Source organism: Anomalospiza imberbis, chromosome 1, assembly GCF_031753505.1.
Source record: "Anomalospiza imberbis isolate Cuckoo-Finch-1a 21T00152 chromosome 1, ASM3175350v1, whole genome shotgun sequence".
Lineage (NCBI taxonomy): Eukaryota > Metazoa > Chordata > Aves > Passeriformes > Viduidae > Anomalospiza > Anomalospiza imberbis.
In genome coordinates, this window is record NC_089681.1 from 42,168,949 (window position 1) to 42,189,936 (window position 20,988).

General features: G+C 38.7%; 1 protein-coding gene across 1 annotated transcript in view; it reads left to right on the top strand.

The window, feature by feature from the left end:
* The first annotated feature begins 536 nt into the window (after positions 1–536).
* Positions 537–20,988, top strand: part of PRKDC (protein kinase, DNA-activated, catalytic subunit) — an 82,402-nt gene continuing 61,950 nt past the window's right edge. Inside the window, 24 exon segments of the mRNA XM_068189224.1 lie at positions 537–659; positions 662–818; positions 1,277–1,353; positions 1,442–1,534; positions 2,346–2,420; positions 3,681–3,789; positions 4,924–5,036; positions 5,722–5,821; positions 6,359–6,414; positions 6,506–6,536; positions 7,538–7,695; positions 7,909–8,055; positions 10,150–10,314; positions 11,149–11,317; positions 12,347–12,396; positions 13,566–13,703; positions 14,005–14,154; positions 14,609–14,724; positions 15,369–15,528; positions 16,663–16,749; positions 17,110–17,229; positions 17,599–17,758; positions 18,188–18,294; positions 20,096–20,186. Coding sequence (XP_068045325.1) covers positions 552–659; positions 662–818; positions 1,277–1,353; positions 1,442–1,534; positions 2,346–2,420; positions 3,681–3,789; positions 4,924–5,036; positions 5,722–5,821; positions 6,359–6,414; positions 6,506–6,536; positions 7,538–7,695; positions 7,909–8,055; positions 10,150–10,314; positions 11,149–11,317; positions 12,347–12,396; positions 13,566–13,703; positions 14,005–14,154; positions 14,609–14,724; positions 15,369–15,528; positions 16,663–16,749; positions 17,110–17,229; positions 17,599–17,758; positions 18,188–18,294; positions 20,096–20,186 — 2,737 coding nt within the window. The 5' untranslated portion in view covers positions 537–551.

Here is a 20,988-nt window from a genome sequence, read left to right on the forward strand (position 1 = left end):
CCATTTCTGGGCTCCTAGCTACAACAGAGACCTGCAGCTCCTAGAGCCAGTCCAGCGAAGGCAAATAAAGATGATTAAGGGACTGGAGCATCTCTCTGATGAGGAAAGGCTGAGAGAGCTGGGCCTGTAAAGACTCGAGAAGAGACGACGGAGAGGGGACCTCGTCAATGTCTGTCAGTATCTATAGCGAAGGTGCCAAGAGGATGGGGCCAGGCTCTTCTCGGTGGTGCCAAGCAATGGAACAAGAGGCAATGGGCAGAAACTGATGCACAGGAAGTTCCACCTAAATGTGAGGAAGAACTTTACTGTGCAGTGACCGAGCACTGGGACAGTTTGCCCAGAGAGGGTGTGGAATCTCTGTTACTGAAGATACTGAATGGATGCAACCCTGTGCCGTGGGTCTGCTTGAGCAGGGAGGTTGGAGCAGATGGCCCTCTGTGGTCCCTTCCAACCTGATCCATTCTGTCATTCTGTGTGTGCGTATCCTGAGACGAGAGACATAAAAGCGCCCGAAACGCTCTTCCCTGCCGCCGGCCCTTATTCCGCTGGGAATGGTCAGGCGGAGCTCTTCTGCCCGAGCTCAGCTGCCCGCGTCCCCCCGGCTGGCGTTGGATGCGGCGGGAGGCGGGCCCTTCCCTGCCGCTTCCTCGCCGTGCTCCGGGGGAGCCGGGGCAGCATGGCTGGGGTGCAGCAGTGCCTGCTCCAGCTGCACGGCTGCCTGCAGCCCGGCGATGCCGGCGGCAGCGCCCTGCACGGATACAGCCTGCTCCGCAGCCTGGCCGAGACCTGCGTGGCCAGCCTGGCCAGCGGCGAGCAGGGTGCGCCCGCGGGCCCGGCCCCGGCCCCGGCCGGGGGAGCTGAGCGGGGCCCGGGGAGGGCTCGGTGGCGGCGGGACACACGGGTTATCTGCGGGGCGGCTCCCTCCGTGCTGCGCTGCCCGCTGTGCGTCACTGGGGATGCCGAGGGAGGGGGAGATCTTGCCCCAGATAACCATTCACCGGGGTAAAAGCACTCCGGTGCGGGCCCCTCTGTGCTGGGCTGCCCCTAGGTTGGCTTTCCGCGGCCCCGAGCAGGGCCAGGCTCCGGTGCGAGGGCACAGGCTCGGGCCCGGGCCCCGAGGCCATGGGGAAGGTCAGTAGCACTGGCATTTTGTGGTGGTTTTTCTGGGGACAAGCGTCTGTCGTGCCCAAGGCGTCAGGTCCCGCTTTTGCAGCAGGGGATGGGCTGGGTGGTGTGCATGAAGCCGACCACCTGATGGTTCCTTGCCTCCCTGCAGCGCTGCACCTGTCCCTGGTGTTTTCCCAGGAGCATGGCTTACTCGTCTTTATCCACAGATCTCTCACCATCGAGGAGGTGAGTTGGCAAACTTTAAAGCAGTGTTTCGGTAGTGCTGTATGAGCAGCATGTGACACATTTCAAAATCTTATTTTTAACTTTTCAGTTTCGAGATTGCAGGGAAGAAGCATTGAAGTTTCTTTGTGTCTTTATGGAAAAAGTTGGTGACAAAATTCATCCTTATGCCTGTAATATTAAGGTAGGTAAAGGAAAATTCTTTCCTAGAAGTGTTTTTGCCAGATAGTTTAAACTAGTCTGGTGAGTGTCATGTCAAAACATTCCTAGCTGTACTTCACCCCTCCCAGTCAGCTTTGCCTATCTCTGGTGTTCTTGTTAGAGCTGAAATAATTTTAATTTTTTTTTACACAAACTGTAATTCATACCACAGAGTAGCGTGGAATTGTTTGTCCAGCTGTAGACTTAATTTTATTAGCTTTTCTTTATAGAATATAGTAGGTATTCATTCTGAAAATTAGTTATTTTCCTTGGAAATAGTAGTTGTAGCTTCTAATTTATACAAACTAAAGTTGCCATTTAAATGTTAAATTTTAAATGCTTCTATAGGGATAATTTTAATTGCCATTTAAAAAAAAATCACCTGAGAAGTTGTTACACAAATTGGTGGTAACTACAATACCTGAGGTTACTGGAGTCTGGATGCCTGAACATCTATGCTGCTTTACATAGAAATGCTTGACTGCACCACTGAAGTTTCTGATTGTAAATTAGTAGCTACTTATTGTAAGGACTGAGTACTGAGGTAGAAAATCTGCTCTGTGTGAATTTTACTGCAGGAACTGCAATTTCTTTGCTAGAGCTGGGGTTTGTTATTATGTCAGACAGTGCTGCAGTATGGTCAGTGAAGCTGTTTCCAGGACTAGATATTATTTTAGTCTTTTTAAAAAACCTTAAGCTTGTAGGGAACAGATACTTTAAAGAGGTAGAACAATATGTTATCTTTGAATTTCTGTCTTTACTTACAAGTTTTGTTATCTTAATTTTCTATGTAGCAAACTTGTCTTAGTGTCTATACAAAAGAGAGAGCAGCAAAATGTAAAATCTCAGCACTGGAACTTCTGATTAAGGTAAAATGCATTTTCTAAATCTCTCTGGTTTCTAGAAAAGAAGTAGCAAATCTGCTGTATTACTGTAGTTATACTATATCATGCAGAAAATCTGTATCACAGAGTTGCAGAATAAGCTGAGTTGGAAGGGATCCACAAGGATCCTTGAGTCCAGCTCTGGCCCTGCACAGCACCATCCCCAAAAGTCACACCGCATGCCTGAGAGCATTGTCCAAACATTTCCTGAACTGTTGTCAGGTGTGGTGCTGTGACCACTTCCCTGGGGAGCCTGTTGCAGTGCCCAACAGAACTGTTTTCTGGTAACCCACTTAAAACTTCCCCTGTCACAGCTTCAGGCCATTCCCTTGAGTCCTGTCACTGGTCACCAAAGAGAAGAGATCAGTGTCTGCCCTGCCTCTTCCTCTTGCAAGGAAGTTGTAGTCTGAGGTAGTGAGAGAAGAGTGATAGCTAATATTTAAATGTTAAAAAAAAAAAAAAGTTTTAGTGAGAGGTTGTCTTCAGTATCCTCTAGAAGGTTGCTTAGATGTGGGCATGTCATTCCTTCATCTGTTAGAGCAAGACATAATTGTTTTGGGGACAGTTGCAGATCTCTCTGTTTGTTGTGTTTATTTAAGGAGGAATTTTGTCGTTCAGTTGCATTCTTTCTTTAAAATACTATGTATTATATATGCTGTTGCAATATAAGATAAAGTATTTGGAAAGCATAGAGGAGGAGGCCTTTTTTCCCAGAAATTTAGTTGCTGTGTGAGACAGTAGTTCCTTTGAATGCATTTAGGCCTTTCTTTTGTAAATGCTTCTGTGCCTACTTAGATTTGTTTATGAGAAACAAAACTCCCTTCTGAATTACTCTGAGTCAATTCTGTGAATTGGATTGGCTTTATACTAGCAGGGAGAGAAATACAGTATGATAAAAGCTACTGCAGACTTGCTATGCCTGTGTTCTAGTGGAGTTTATACGTACATATATATATAAATGATATTGTGTATAAGTTTCACGTAGATGATCTATATGTAATATGTATGCTATAAATTAAAAGTTGTGAATTCTGTATTTACGCATATATAGGAATGTAGTTTGTAGTTAAAGTAGATTGCATACCATTACTCTTATTTGGACAAGTCAACTTAGACCTCTTTCACTGAGTAGCATATTTGCTTACTTAAGCTGAACTTACATGTATGAACTGTGTTTTTATTTAGACCAACTAGTATTGGGGTAGTGATCTAAATATTTTCCTTTTTTTTTTTAATCCATCTTAGTTGCTTCACAGTTTACAACGTTCCTGTCTGATGGAAGAAATGAAAGTTAGAGAGATATTTAATAAATTTTATGAGGAGCTTGCTGCAAAAAGTAAAATTCCTGATACAGGTAGGCCTTAATTTTCTTCAGCTGTCCACGTATACTCAGCACTGGTGAGGCTGCACCTTGAATCTTGTGTTCAGTTCTGGGCCCCTCAATACAAGAAGGACTTTGCGGGATTGGAGCGAGTCCAGAAAAGGACAAGAGAGCTGGGGAAGGGTTTGGAGCGCAAGTCCTGTGAGGAGCAGCTGAGGGAGCTGGGCATGTTTAGCCTGGAGAAGAGGAGGCTTAGGGAAGACATTACTGCTCTCTATAGCCACCTGAAAGGAGGCTGTAGGCAGGTGGGGTTGGTCTCCCAGGTAACAAGTCACAGGACAAGAGGAAATAATTTCAAGTTGCACCAGGGAAGGTTTAGATTGGATATTAGGAACAATTTCTTCATGGAAAGGACTGTCAGTCATTGGAACAGGCTTCCAGGGAAGTGTTGGAATCACCGTTGCTGAACATGTATAGAAGATGTGTAGATGTGGCACCTGGGGACATGTTTCAGTGATGAGACCTGGCAGTGTTGGGTTAATGGTTGAACTTGATGATCTTAAAGGTCTGTTCCAATCTAAACAATTCTATGATTCTAAAGCTCTTTATAATCTTATTCTAAACCTGGCTAGTGTTGTCCTCAAAGCTGCAATTTTAGTTTGATAGTTCCTGCATTGGTCACCTCTTAATATGAGCTCATCAGTTCTACCTTGCCTGATTATATTATTTATGGCATATTACTATGAGCTGCAGTTTGATCATTATAGCTAGATAATCTTGGCTTTACAAGTCTCATACAATTTGTACTTGCATAGAATCCTTCAGTCTGAATTCAAGCCTAGAAACTTCTGCTAGCTGTTGGCCTTAACAAGTGCTTCCTCAGTGTATTTGGCCTTTAAATTAGTTTTCTGAGCCCTGTTCAAAAATAGTAAATGTGTCTAACTTACTGATGTGAGAGGAGGATGCATATCACATTGTAGGATATAGCTACATATATATGTGTGTGTATATATATATATATATATATATATATATATATAAAGAGGTTTGCTCCACACTTTAGGCATGATTTTCTCATGGTTGCAAGTTAATAGCAATTGTGCTGGAAATGCCGAAAGCAATGATTTTAGTGATTAAGATTTAATAATATTAAAAATTACTTTCTAGTATTGGAAAAGATTTATGAGCTTTTGGGAGTTTTGGGAGAAGTCCAGCCTAGTGACATGATTAACAACTCTGAAAAACTATTCCGAGCTTATTTGAGAGAGCTTAGAACACAGGTATGATTGGAATTTCTTTTCATTCTTTAGGTTTTTACTTTGGTTTTCTTTTTGCATTGCTTTGTTTTTGGGTGTTATTTTTGTCCCTTGAAGTGTATAGCACTGGCTGTTGGAATACTACTGTAGCTAGTACAATTTGGAGGGATCTAGCTGGACAATCATAAATTCTTCCTGAAAGACTGTTTAAGTTGTGTTCTCTGGCTCTGAGACGCTTTCTAAGTGAAAATTCAAGGCCATCAATAACAGCAAATTAACCAATTCACTGTGTGAAAAGATGGTGTGTGATGATCATTCCCCAAAAAATGTTACCTTGTCATGCACTGGTAGATTCTGATTTGTTCTGTAATGGCTGGAAAGTTCTTGCAGGTAAACATCACATTTCTGCTAACTTTCATATATTCCTGTGCATATATTCTGAATTTTAAAGTACTTTTAAGACATTAGTGTATTTTATCTAAATTTTGTTATGGTTGGTCTTGGTGGAACATTTGATGCTTTTCAAATGATCTCTCATGCTTCCCTCCAAATGATGTGACACCTAGGAATTAAGATATTTCTGTGGAGTCTTTTCATAGAGTTGGGTTCTGATATGACTGTTAAGTTGAAGTTATTTACCTACACTTCTAGGAACTGGAAAGCCTTGGTGTAAATTTATCTTACCTTGAGGGTATTTTATTCTTTCCAGATGACATCTGCTACAAGGGGACCCAAGCTACCTCTTGTAGTAGGATGTCTGAGGGGACTGGTTGCACTCATGTACAACTTCACCAAGTCTGTGGATGAAGGTACATTCTTTTTCTATGAGAAAGGCAGTGACACATTTTAATACCATTTTACTGACACTTGTACATTTAATTATTACACAGCCTAAAAGTAGCATTATTTCTGTATGTAAACTCAGAATTAAAATTTCCCTGTTAGTAGATGGTATATGCAAAATACACACTCACACAGTCCTTGTAATCTGTCTTTGTGTGAAGTGGCTTCATCAGCATTTTTCTGTATGTAAATCTTTGAAGTACTATTTTCTGACCACGTATTGGGCAGCTGTGAGAGCCACATTGAAGCTGGAATGCAGTTTGTATGGAGTTGTGTTTCTCTTAATAATCTACTTAAAAACAGATATTCAGAAAAATCAGCTAATATAGATATTCAATTTTTTTTCAAATTTAAGTGTTTTTCAGGAAAAAAAAAGTCTCTGTCTCGTAAAATGAGATTTCCAATATCACTGCTTCATACCAAGCATTGATAAAAATATCTTAGTCTTCACCCCGCCTCCTGTATGTCAGTAGTGAAATGCTCACTGTTGGATTGTTTCACAGATCCTCAGACAGCAAAGGAGATTTTTGATTTTGCAGTGAAGGCAATCAACCCACAGGTAAGTCCTGCTGTGTGTTAATTGTTCTGCATAAACAAATTAGCTCTGGTGAAGAGTAAATCACAGTGACAAACCTTTTCTTTTATTACAGGTTGATCAGAAGCGATATGCAGTACCTCTAGGTAAGACGTAAACTATTTCCATTCATGCTGAGGTGGATACTGTCTTTTGTCTGGAATTGTTTATTCTTTACTGGATGTGTTCAGATGTCTCTAGTCTTCAATCTTCTAAGATGGCCAGGGGGAAAGCTGCTGTACTTCAAATTGGAATATAGAGTTTAACATGTATTTGGTTAAACTAGTCAAGGTCTAATCAGCTTACGAATAGCAGCATTATACTTGATGGCATTTGCTCCTCTGGAGTAGTACAAAACTGTGATGTGAGAAAGAAATGGCAGAAATAAGAGGAGTGTAGCTAATTAGGAGAAAAAAGGTGTGACAGTGGATTGAGTTAAAATAAGGAGAGAAATTTCACTGGAAGAAGGAGAAAAAGAAAGTGGGGGGGAAATTGGAAGATTAGAAATTGGCCTGTGAAATGTGAGTGGCTTATGCAGAAATTGCAAAAATGCAAGGTTTCAGTCTTAGGCCCATGGTAACTGTGAGGGGTAAAACCCTCTTTAAAGGTAGTCTGTCCTCTCCCCAGTTAATTTGTTAAAGATCTTGAATTTCAATTTATGTTTATATTTGGAATAGTGAAATTACATATAATATGAATTCTTTATTTGTCTGCCTTACAGTTTGGCAGAGGGGGGGACTTGTGCATGTGTCCTGACAACAGAAACCAGATCCTTCTGAATTGTGGAATCAAGTATTTTTATTTATAACCATTGAAGTCCCTTTCTTTTTCAATAGTAATGTAAGTTGCATCAGAACATAGCTGTGTGTTCCATAATGGTGTACATTTCAAAAGAGGATTTTGGAAGGTTGTTTTTATGCTTAAGTTCTTAATGTTTGGGTACTGATATTGTAGAGTATCAGTAGAGGCTAGAGGAATGTGTTTTATATCCTCCAGTCATGGTGGGTCTGCCTACCTAAAGTCCTAATGTGGACTTTCACAGTCTGGGCTGGTTGTGTAAAATGTAACGTGAGTCTGGTTTTTAATGAGAATAGTTTTTGAATTGCAGCTGGTTTACAGTTGTTCAGCTGGCACTCCGCTCAGTTTGGAGCATTGCTCCTGGACAACTATGTGTCCCTCTATGAAGTGATGTGCAAATGGTGTGGCCACACGCATCAGGAGCTGAAGAAAGCCAGTTATTCTGCACTGGATTCATTCCTTAAGCAGGTGTGGTAACTTCACTGGGATCTCCAAGTCTAAAGCAAAATTAAATTTCTTGAAATAGTGGGGATATTTTAAGTGGGGTGCTTGGAAGTTCAATGAATCTATTTAATGAATAATTATTTATTTTTTTAGTGCTTTGTATTACAAGGTAGGTATCTTCTAAGACTTACTGTCATTTTTTTGTGAAATGCTGGAATGTTTGCATCTGTTTTGCAGATTTCTTTAATGGTGGCTAAGGATGCAGAGCTACACAAGAGCAAGTTGCAGTTCTTCATGGAGCAGTTCTATGGAACCATCAGGAGGATGGATTCGAGCAGCAAAGAGTTGTCCATCGCCATTCGCGGATATGGGCTTTTTGCATCAGTATGTGCAAAGGAGGTTATTCTGGTGAAGGAGCTTACTGAAAGCATGTAAAGCTAGTACTCATATACCATGCATTTTACAATTTTGCACGGCTCTTTTAATAGGGAATGCTCCTGATTCTGGACTAAGTTTTGGACTTAATTACACTGTAAAATACCTTTTGGATGAAAATTTTCAAACATATGCTGAATCTAGTGGGGGCTCTCGCATCATTGGGTTGTAGTTGTTGTTACTCCTTGTGCACAAGTTCTGAAGTGGAAAAACAGGAGCTTCATATACAGCTGTCACAAAACTTCAGGATGTACTTAATTGCTTAAGTATAGGCAATACCTTCTTATCTCTCTCTGCATTTAAATGATAGAATCCAGGCTTCACTCTGAAAGTAGTTCAGAGATTCTTGCAGAGCTCACTCAAACAGCTAAAAGGCACTGCTGACTGCAGGACAGTAGGAGGAGACTTGTGAAATAACCACAAAGTAAAATACAGCAAGAAACAACAAACAAAACCATGCTTACATACCAATGTGGATGGCAGGTATGTTTCTCAGATAGCACCATTAGGAGCAACTTCCAGTTTCTGTCAGCAGTCAATTCAAATGGGAATATAACAATCAAGTTCAGTAAAGAAAGGGTGGTATTTATGTATTTGCAGCCTCTGTGCTTGATGGTGGTACCACAACTTTTATATAATAAATTCTAGACTGGTTGTTTTTGTCCCTCAAAACAAAAATGAGGTTAAATGATCTCAAAGACTATTTAGAGAAGTTTAGGAATGGCAGTAAAATAGCTGGTTATTAGCTGAGTCCTCTTTTTGCTACCTTTTGAGTAGAGTGCATTTGTTTGTAGAATTTGCTATGTGCTTTGTTCCAACCTAGTCTTCATCTTCTGTGATATGAGGTAGAAAGGAATTGAGTTCAAGGTATTTGTTCAAGAAAAAATGAAGTATTTCAGATTATGGAGTTGAAAGAACCCCATTAAAAACATCTATTATGGAATGCAAGAATTTAAAATTGCATAATGTAAATATAGAGACAGGAAAATACTGCAAATTTTAACAAATTTAATGCTCCAGTACCTATAAATATCTAATATGTTAAGACATATTAATGCTTGTTACTGTGTTTAAGATAAATCTTGGCCAAGCATCAGATACTGGGTTGTGAGGAAGTAGAGTCTTAGTGCTGTTTCAAGTTGTAGCACTGTAGCACTGAACTTGTGTTCATGCTTGGTTCAGTTTCAAGGCAGAATATTTCTTTAATTGCTGAAATAATCTTAAAATATTACTTGAAGTTCTGCAAGTGATAAATGGATAGTCTTAATTTTGTCAGCATTTTTTAGACAGACTTTAGGCTGACTTTAGACTTTCAACCTTTAGGCTAACAGCCGTGTTTCACTGTTATGTAAATCAGTCCATTCTTTGCCATGGTCAGTTCCCTACCACAGTTCTTGGCTTTGACCTGGTTCCTGTCCACAAAGACTTGTTTTTGACCTAGTTCATGCTGTGATTTACAAATCATTCTGTAGAAATTTTTAAACTTTGTTGCAAACCCTCTTTGGCATACTTTCCACTTGTTCATTAGTTTAGGAATAGTCTTTATAGGTTCTGTTTGTACAAGACCTATAAAAATAAAAGTTCACAATTTGGACTGCTTGGTTAAGTGTTTAATAGCAGTAATCTGTCAGTGATAATTAGTTAAACTACATTAAGGTAAGCCACTTATTGCTTTAATGCAGCTAATTCAAAATATAAGTGAATCTGAGCATCCGTCATGCAATATTTAAGATATTTACAGCCAAACTCCCATGTTTTTCACTCTGAATATAAATTCATGTCACTGAAAGTTCAAGTACTTTTACAGTAAAATACACTGCATTAGTGACCTATTACTATACTCCATGTCAGGTACTGTGTTTCTCATACATGTAGCCAGTACTTGAAGTTGGTTTTTTTCAGGTGTATTGAGTTTCTGAAAAAGCTTCAATTATTCCTGTTATGGTTCCGTGAAGACATGGCTGGGTTTTAGGGTTACAGCATGCATTTATTTGCTCATCTCTACAAAATTGCTAAACCAGGTTTTCATTTTCTCTCTTTAAGCCCTGTAAAGCTGTACATCCTGAGGATGTGGATAACATGTATGTGGAGCTCCTTCAGCGTTGTAAGCAAATGTTCCTCACAGAAGCAGAAACAATAGATGACCATCTGTATCAGCTACCAAGTTTCCTCCAGTCCATTGCAAGTGTGATATTCCATATAGATACAGTAAGTGGAGTATTTAATGTACCACCCAATTCTTTCATGGAGTTGCAGATGTGTGAGGAGGTAATAGCTGTGAACCTGCCTATGGTAAAAGGTGTTTATTGAACTGAAATGTAACAGCACCTAGCCCCTAGGGGATGGGAAGAATATCAGGAGAATGCTCTAATGGATTTTATTTGAATAAAGAAAATGCACTGAATATGCTAATAAAAGGCTACAGTGCATTGAAATGAAAACCATGATAGGCAAATGTGCATATGCTTTATTTATTTTCTGTTCTTTATTTGGACGTAGCCATAACCTTTCTGTGTTTATACCACTTTGCTGCTGCTTTGTCTTTTGGTACTGATGCTTCTTAGCACGTTCTCCGAGACTGATACTTTGATTATGCTATGATGTTATGCTGTCTGTTTAATTGAGCACTTTCTGGATCTTACCTGGAGCTGTGAAGTAAGATTGGGGCATACATTTTGTATTCAGGTGGTTATGGATAAACAGATTATAATGCTGTTACTGTTGTTTATTTAAATTGGTACTTTTATGATAAGCTTAAAACTAGATTCACTCAAGCACTAATCTGTTGAGGAGATACTTTCTATTATGTGGTCCAGGAAGCTTTCATACTCTGTGTGTTTAGTTTTATTTGGGGAGGATTTAGTTGTTGTTGTTGTTTTTTGTTTGTTTCTTTGGGGTTTTTGTATGTCTAATATGAATTCACTTGCTAACTCTCTTCTTGTTCTCAGAGCAGATCATGATGCATGCTCTTGTAACAATGTAACATGCTGAAATAATTCCACATAATTTGCATAATGGATGTTTTGTTTTTCTTTATTCTAGGTTCCTGAGGTATACACTCCAGTTCTTGAACATCTAGTTGTGCTGCAGATCAGCAGCTTTCCACAGTACAGTGAAAAAATGCAGCCGGTCTGTTACAGATCTATAATAAAGGTGTTTCTGTCTCTCTCAGGAAAAGGTCCAGTTTTCTGGAGTTTTATTAGCACTGTGGGTGAGTCTGTGATACTAACTTTGTTGGAGTTTTTTGGGATCATGGGGGTTTTTTTCCTTTGGTTGGTTTTTTCCCCCTAAATTGCATAACTGATTCTAGGAGAGAAACATGGAATAGCCAGTCAGGATCAAAAATGATGCTTGTCTTGTTCTCTAATAATGGAGGTTGAATGTTTTCATGGTGATATTTTTCAATATCCACTGTTAAATAACTTCAACAATGCATTTAACAATCATTTTGGATAACAAAATGGGTATGATTTAGGGCAGGAGAATGCATTTTTGTGATAAGACTTGCATTCCTACTCTGAAGAATTATGGAAAGAAAGGGATTTCATAGGAAAGTGTATAAAAATCTGTTCAATGTCCTTTCAGTTACCCCTAAAAATAGCACAGAAAACAGGGTGAGTGTTATCTCTATTAGAAATGCAATTTTTTATGCTCTTGAACTTTTGAATAGTAAAATTCCAAATACGAAGTTAGGTATAGTTCTGTGAATGTCATACTGAATGTGTCAACATTGGTATCTAACAGTTCTAGTATTCTTAAGCTGAAATTTCTTTTCAATGATTTTCAGAAATTATTTTTTTATTTCTTTCAGCTATTTATCATGGCTTTTCTCTATTGCTGGGGCATGTTCATTGTTTCCCATGTTCTTGAGTTGGGAAGTGGTACACCCAAGTACTATGTTGATCTTAAGTCCATGAACATAACTGGGAGTTGTTGCCTTTTCAATAAGGGCATTATGGGTGATGCCTTGGTCGTCATTCATAATCAGGAGAAAGTCAAAGCAGTATTGAAAAAAAGTAGTAAGAAGCAAGTTCAGGATTGGTTGCCTGTGGAACATCCTAGGGTCAAGGCTCTGATTTGGGCTATTTCATCCTTAAAGGAAAAAATCTGTGTTCTTTTGCCTCTCCCTTACCATGACAAAATATAGAAAGCTGATTTGTTTCATTGTTAATGTAATGAGTGATATGAATGCCATGCTTTTTAAATCCATTCAGGCAATTTTGGCTTTTGTTCGTTTCAGTGCATCAGGGATTAATCAGAATTTTCTCCAAGCCAATCACATTTTCGAAGGTAAAATAACTGTTTAAACATACTTATTTCATTTAGATTCCTAGAGTGTACATTCCATTCCATTTCTTGACAGCCTAACCCAGTAAACAAGGGAATGCCCAAAGAAGCAAAAATACTACTATCCATTTTGTTATTAGTCCATTAGTGTTATTACTTATTGGCTCATTTGTCCTTAAGTCTCTCGTCCCCACCTCTGCTCGGCACAGTGTGGATGTGCCTCTTGTGCTGGATAAAGAAAATTACAGGAAATAGACTTCTGTTTGGTCAGGCTGTCTGTAATAAAGTAGGTTGTAATTAAAGTCATCCAGCTTTCTTCCATGTTAAATTTTGGACATTTTAAATGTTACTGAATGCTTGTGTTAAACAAGGATATTAAAGCTTTTTAATCCTGTGCAGCAGAGTAACTACAGAATTTCTCAAATAACTGAGCACTAGGAGAACAACCTTAGAGGTTTTTTTGGAACTACGTGGCTGTTTTGTGCTCTTCTCAGATTGATGGAGAAAACAAAACATTCCATGTTTCTACCTGCAGCAGTAATGTTACATTATGTTTCATGGGTCAGGTAGTTCCATAGGCAGTTTTACTGGGATTTGACTGAGATGAAGTTAATTTTTCCCATAGTAGCCCTCATGGAGCTGTGCTTGTATTTGTCCTATTTGTATTTGTAGCTGTGCTAGACATTTCCAGTGTTGATAACTCACTAGTATTTTGGCTACCGCTGAGCAGCACTGGCACGGCATCAAGGCTGGCTCTCCAACATTTTCCCTTCACTGGTGGGACAAGATCTTGGGAGGGGACAGAGCCTGGACAGCTGACCCAAACTGACCAAAGGGATACTCCATATGGTATCTGGTCAGCAAGAAATGCTGGCAGAAAGGAGGAGGTGGGCGGCATTGGTTAGGATATTTGTCTTTTGGAACTTCTGCTCCAGGTACCAAAATCCTACTTCCAGGGAAGTGGGTGGACATTGCCTGCTAATGAGAAGTAGAGAATTAATCTTTTGTCATCCTTTGCTACTAAACTGCTTTTATCTTGACCCATGAGTTTTTTCCATCGTATTTTCCCCTTCCCAATCCTGGTGAGGAGGAGAGTGGTAGAACGGCCCTGCCATGCATCCAGGGTTAAACCAGCCAGAGGAGTGTGTCTGACAAACATTGTGTCCCTTCAGGATATTTTTGTAAAAGAAACTTCTGGATCAGAAGAAACCTTTGAAGCTGGAGAAGCTGGGACACAAAGATCAAAAGTACCAACTTATAAGGACTATCTGTACCTCTTTAGAAGTCTACTGAGCTGTGACAAAATGAAGGTAAAGCATAGCTAACATGGAAATACAAAATGAAATGGAAAATGAAATGCGATCCTGAGTCTTGTTGTCTTATGGCTGCTTTTCTAACTTTGGACTTTTTCCAAATGTTGTGCTGTAGAAGGACTCTTTTCTGTTTTTAGTTGGATTTTATGGCTGATTAATGAAACAGGGATTAATTTATGCCTTCATAGCTGAGAAATATCTAAAACTGGATTCTCTGTATCATTTAAATATTAGTTTGTAAATTAAAAAAATAATTTTCATTTGTGTTTTGAAATATGAACATTTTCGTCCTACAAAGGAATGTGTTTTTGAAGATGCAAACTTTCTTACTGAAAATGCACAACTGCAATCCCTGAGTCGTGTCCTGTATGATGAACTTATAAAATCTATTTTGAAGATTATTGAGAAATTGGACCTGACTGTTCAGAAACTTGATGTTAGTGAACAGGTGAGACCTGAGGACCTATCCATTCACTCCTGCTGTTGTAGGGGAACCAAAATCATATCCTTTGTTATGTTTTCATTATGCCTAGATGGTACCCTTTGGTGTCTTTGAAGTAACATTTATCCTAAATAAAATGTTTTTCTTAATATTTCTGAATGTTGCATTGCAGTGTTAGGAGATGGAAACATCAGAACCAACAGAAGTTCACAGAATCTGTTACTTTAGACTTTCTACTCTGGAATCTACTGGGTTTTATTTTTCGACTGGCTTTCTACTTAGAAGCAGGCATCTCTTATTTTTCCTTACAATTACTGATATGTCAGCTGTTAGTCCTTCCTCTCGCAGAGTACCTAGTAACAGCTGGAAAAAGACAGACTGTTAGTGTGGCAAAAAAAGTGTGTAAAAGCTTTCTGTGTTGTCACAGATCCAGTGTTCTTTCTTCAACATTTTTTTTCAGGATGGAAATGCAGGTGACAGTGCTTTGGTTGGGCCTTCTTCTGACCCTGCTTCAAATCTTCAGCCAACAAAGCCAATAGATTTTATTGCCTTTGTAAATCTAGTGGAATTCTGCAGGTATTGATATGTTTTTATGTAATTTGAAAGTTGCAAAGTGGTTGGAAGAAGTTTGAGGTGAAATGTGTTTAAGATGCTTGTTTCTGAGTTAGTTTGATAGATCATATTTCAAAATGCACAAGAGGGAGACAGGAAGGGTTTTTCAGACACCTGGACCATAGGTAAACACATACAAGCTAATCAGCTCAGGTTTTTTAAAAGGACATTCATTAGTATTTCATTATTTTGGTGTAGTTGTTGTTCATTATATGTTGTAACTTCCCGTATTATACTGACCATGTATCCTAAATACTTCAGAGACCAGAGATACAGTCTTCATAGACTAGTAAGGGGCCCTAAGTGAAAGGTACAGCATTAGTTGCCTGTGGAGTACCAGTAATGAAATGTGATATATGAGGATGTGTGTTTGTATAAATTCAGTAATGATATATAAGTGATAAATGGCTTTGCCCTCTAAAACAACACTTAAATCTTCCTGTACTTGACTCAAAATGCAGCATGCGTTTATTCTCCATCTGTCTGCTGCTCTGTTACAGCAATATTTCTTTCTTGTACTGAGATGAAAGTTTTTTTAAAATAAAACTTTGTATTTGATTACTTTTTTCCTTCTTTTTTCTTCTCTGTTTTCTGTGAATTGGTTTTAGAGAGATACTTCCAGAGAAACATGTGGAATACTTTCACCCTTGGGTATATTCCTTTGGGTATGAGCTTATTGTACATTCAACAAGACTACCTCTTATTAGTGGATTCTACAAGCTGCTCTCAGTTACAATGAAAATTGCCAAGAGGATAAAATACTTTGAGGTGAGATCTTTCACCCAGTGGAGGGGTAACATGTTGAATTAATGACTGTGTCATTCTTTATGTATAGTATTTTGTTCCCTATGGAAAATAGTTCATTGAAACTGTTACTGGTTTGTTTCAAATGTTTATAGCTTCCTGTGTCTCCAGAACTAGAAGTACATTAATAGTCAAAATTTAGACTAGAAGCCCAGTTTCTGAAGAGACACCATCCATGTGTAATCACAGAATCTCCAAATGGTTAGGGTTGGAAGGGACCTCTGGAATTCATCCAGTCCAACCTCTCCACATAGGCAGTGTCACCTAGAGCAGGTGACACAGCAACTCATCAAGGTGGTTTTGGAATGTCTTCAGAGAGGGAGAGTCCATGATCTCCCTGGGCAGCCTGTTCCAGGGCTCTTTCCAAAATCCTGAGCTGGGTGAACAGAGATGGGAGGTATCTTTGCAGTGCAGGTGGTATAAAAGATATTTTGGATAGAAACAATCTAACCAGAACATCAGAGTCATGTATGGATTAATGACTCAACTTCTGGAGTATATTCATGCTCCACTCACTGATTTCCACAGGGAATATGATGCTCTAGTGGTGGGTGCACTAACTGGGGTTTGGAAGCTATTGGACTAAAACATGTGGGTCTGTAGCCCAACACAGAGCCCAGAGCCGTCCCTGCCACTGCTGCTGATGGCACCAAGTGAAGCACATTTGGAAACTCATTGGTGTAGATGCTTGTACAGTGGACACTGTTGTAAATAGTTTTCTTGTTACACATTTGTACTTTGTACCTTGTTACATTCTTGCCACCTGGGAAGTTTTTGGGTCTTGCCACTTGTTAGGGAAGTTTGGGTTTTTAAGGTTTGTTGCATGAGCAGAGAAAAGTAAACCATGGAAAAATTACTTTGCAGTCATATATTTCTTGTTTATTTGCATAATATTTAATATATTCCAAAAAGTTGACCCTCAGTGAACCATCTTAATGTTAATTTCTAACCTCTGAAAGACCAAAGATACATTTCAAGTTTTCACTGACACCAGTTTTGTATTGGACAGTATGATGTAGATATTCTGGGTTGAACTTGTGGTTCATATTTGTACTATGTGCTTCATAATAGTACTGACTTGTGGTTTCTGTTTGGTAGGATGTCAGCCCAAGAAGCTTCAGAATATGTCCCGAAGACCCAGAAAAGAGCTCTTGCTTTGCACTGTTTGTAAAGTTTGGAAAAGAGGTAAGGAATGTTGCTCCCTAACTTACTTAGGCTGAATAAAAGCATATGTGATTCAATCAAAATTTTATCTTCTGAGGAATCTTACACACAGTAGAGGTATTCTTACTTTTTGAGCTGTGCAACATAGTGGAATTTTAAGATCCTTTTTGGTCAGTTTTTTTTTTTTAATGTCAGAAGAGGTGTATTGGTCACCAGTTCATATACAATTGAGAAATAACAGTATAAATACTTCTGGTAATTGTCTGCAGTTGAATGAAATTCCAATATAGGTTTTGGCTTATTTTACATGGGTTTTGATACAGCTAAACTAAGATTTTAAAAGGTTTGTGTTTGTTCTCGATCTATTTATCTGAATTTTAGGTTGCAGCAAAAATGAAACAGTATAAAGATGAGTTGTTGGCATCTTGTCTGATTTTTTTGCTCTCTTTACCACATGACATCATCATGCTTGATATCAAAGCATATATTCCTGCACTGCAGGTGAGTCAAAGTGATGTACAGCTAACACTTTTTTCCCTAAGATATGTGCAAACATTCTGTAGCAAAGTCAGTATTAAGGTAATTGTTAAGGTAGCTATAACCTCTCCATAGTCTTCAGTAAGATAGAATACAAATGATTTGACTCTTTGGATAAAAAGTAAATTGTTGGAATTTGCTTTTCAGACTCTCTTAGTGCCTGTGTTGCAATATAAACATATCTCCTGTGCTAATCTTGAGTGAGATGCTAAACAGAGAAAAGTTATTGCAAAGGGAGATGTACACTAGATGCTTTTAAATTTGTATTTTTTACCATTAAGTAACACTAATGAATAAATGTGAAAGGCTGATAGTTTTCTATTTGACATTTAGAATGCATTTAAGCTGGGCCTTAGCTGTACCCCAATGGCTGATCTGGGCCTGGATGCTTTGGAAGACTGGTCAGTTCACATCCCCAGACATATGATGCAACCCTATTACAAGGATGTCCTGCCTCTTCTTGATGGTTATTTGAAAAGCTCTACATCTACAGGTACATACATGCAAAAAATTGCTAGTCTTAAGGAAGAGGAAAATATTTTTTTATAAAGATGTGGACATGCCATACCTTTTACTTATGTTGTGCACTTTCTGTGTTGGAACAACATAACGTCCCTTACACCCCAAAATGCACTTTTTTCTTAAGCTAGGATTTACTTGCTTCTGCTGAACAATCAGTAATCGTTGCCATTTTATTTATTATTTCTGTGTGATATGTCCTTTTTTTGCTTAAATTAGCTTAGTGTTACTAAGAGACTTATTTTCCTAAATAAAGATTTTAAATGAAAGAAGAATTGTTACATTTTAAAAATAAAAATGGGCAAAACAAGAGTGATTTTTTTTTTTTAATGGAACTATGAGTAGGTGCATGAGATGCTGGTACAATAAACTCCTGTTGATATGCTGGTTTTTTGTTCATCAGTCGAATCCCAGAATAACTGGGAAGTAAGGAAACTTTCTCAAGCAGCCCAGAAAGGACGTAATAAAGTTGTGATACAGCGTATAAGAAAAGCAAAGACATTTTCAGTGGTAAGAACCCTCTTTCTTTTTAGAGTTAAATGTTAATCCCACTGCTTCTTTTCCTTTCTTGCATGCATACTTTTTTTTTTTTTTTAATGAGGGCTAGTTCTACCTTAGATGAGTTTAGTGAATTCCATTCTAGAGTGTGGCTCAAGAAGCTATGACCTCAGCACAGTGAGAAAGATGTCATATTCCAGGGTGAGAATGGGAATTAAGCAGGGAAAGGGGACTGAAGAAATCCTGTAAGTCAGTATCACCACTAGATTGATACATTATGGCAACAAAAATTTAACTCCCAACACACAAAATCAACAAAAATTTGACTCCCAACACCCAGCTTAGCAGCTTTGCAGTAGGCAATACAGTTTTGTGAATGTTTAAGCATTTGGGGGATTTTTAATTGTCTTGTGGATAGGCTTACAGTCTTTAGGGGCCAGCATATATATTATTTTGTCCAGTGGCCTCTCAAATGTAAGTGTAGTTTTATTTGTATATTCTAATACACAAACTAACTTGTAATAAGCGTCTTTTTAGATGTGACATTACTCCAGTATATAGAACTCTTTCCAACCTGGTTGTCTTTAAACATGATGCTCCTGGAGTGAGTAGAGAGCTACAAAGATGATTAGAGGACTGGAGCATCTCTAATGAGGAAAGGCTGAGGGATCTCAGCCTGTTTAACCTGAAGACTGAGAGGAGATCTCATCAATATCTATCAGTATCTGAAGGGAGGATGGAGCCAGGCTCTTCTCAGTGGTGCCAAGCAATAGGACAAGAGGCAGTGGGTAGAAACTGATGCACAGGAAGTTCCATCTAATATGAGGAAGAACTTCTTTACTGTGCACTGACTGAGCACTGGGACAGATTTCCCAGAGAAGTTATGGAGTCTCCCTCACTGGAGATATTCCAGAACTGTCTGGATGCAATCCTGTGCTTGTGCTCTAGGATGACCCTGCTTGAGAAGGGAGTTTAGACCAGATGACCTGCAGTGGCCCCATCCAACCTTGATCATTCTGTGAAACAAAATTAGTTAATTTTGTGTCCTGTACAGGCTGCTCTGAAAATCAGTTGCCTGAGAGAGGCACTGTTGAGTCTGGAGAAAGGAGGCTCAGGGGAGACTTTATTGCTCTTCACAGCTATCTGAAAGGAGCTTGTATCCAGGTGTGGGTTGGTCTCCCAAGTAACAAGTGACAGGACAGGAGCAAGTGGCCTCAGGTTGTGTCAGAGGAGGTTTAGATTGGATATTTGGAAAAATATCTTCATGAAAGAGGTTGTCAAGCATCGGAACAGGTTAAGCAGTAGAATCACTATCCCTGAAGTGTTCAAAAACAATCGGTGTGGTACTTGAGGACATAGTTTGTGATGAGTGTGGCAGTGCTGGGTTAATGGTTGGACTTGATGACTTTAGAGGTCTTCTGTAATCTAAATGATCCTGTGATTCTGTATAGGTACAGAACCTTAAGTTCTGGAATCAAAGCAAATGAAAAGAGCAGTTTTGCTTCAGATTTGTTTCTGTACTGTTATGTTATTCTGTAGGTATGTGTTATCTGTGATAATAGAATTTTACTTGAGAAATGGTAATTGAAAGCTCACAAAATGCAATGAAAATGCTTTCCAGTCTTGCCCTCTTGTTTTGACTAAACAAAAGCTCTTCTCTTGTTTGATAAAATTCTTCTCCTCATGGTTTCATTTTACATTCGTCATCTGTATTTAATAAGGGCCATGAGACCTTCATTTACTCTGTAAACCAAATTACTTCTCTATAGAAGTAACTGCTCTTTCCCTAATATTAATCTGTTGAATTATTTAGGATAATAGTCCCTCCTTGGAAGCAGTAAGGACTCGAGTGGCACACCTTCTTGGATCTTTGGGAGGGCAGATTAACCACAACTTAATTACAGGTGAGTATCCTGTCGAAAATACTTGTATGTCTCTGCTGCCTCTCTTGAAAGTAGATTTCATTAAGGCCTCAACATCACTTTCATGTACCTGTTTCTTGTTGCTTTTGTTTAAACCAAGTTACTTTTATTCAGCTCTGGAGTTTAGTAGAGCAAAAGTATTCACCAACTTAATGTGGAGTAGGGAAAGTGTTTAGGTGAAACTGCAGGTGAAAGAAAAAACTGTGCATCTGAGTATATGGTTTTATTTATTATACTCTTCGCCCTCTGGCTGCAAAGCCATTTTAAAACTTTGCCCTAGTTTGTAGCTCCTTGTCACTTATTTCTACATGTACTACAGTTCTCAGTATTTAAGAGCTACAGTTATGACTTGTGTAAATCTCAGCAAGCTTACTTTTTCACTTGTGAGTTTAAGGTACATCATGCCTTTAGCATATTTGGGTACTCCTCAAAATAAAGACAACATTTTCTCCCTTTCTCTATCCAGTCCATGAACAAGCTTTATAATTTAAATATTAAATATCATACAGTCTAATAAAAATGGAAAACAATAGTGTAAGTACCTGACCATGAGATTCGAGGGATGAATTCAGCACAAAATTTAGTTAATCTGAAAATTAATGAAGTATTATGCACTTTTTTCCTTTCTTTGCTTGTGTTTGTTTTTTCTGCCTTTACAATCAATTTTTTTTCTGCCAAGTACTTCTCTGTTACTTACTCAAAAATACTGGGGGAAAGTAGCCTTATTCTCTGGAAATTAAATACAAAGTGTATTTCAAATAGAAATACAAAGTGATCAGATTTT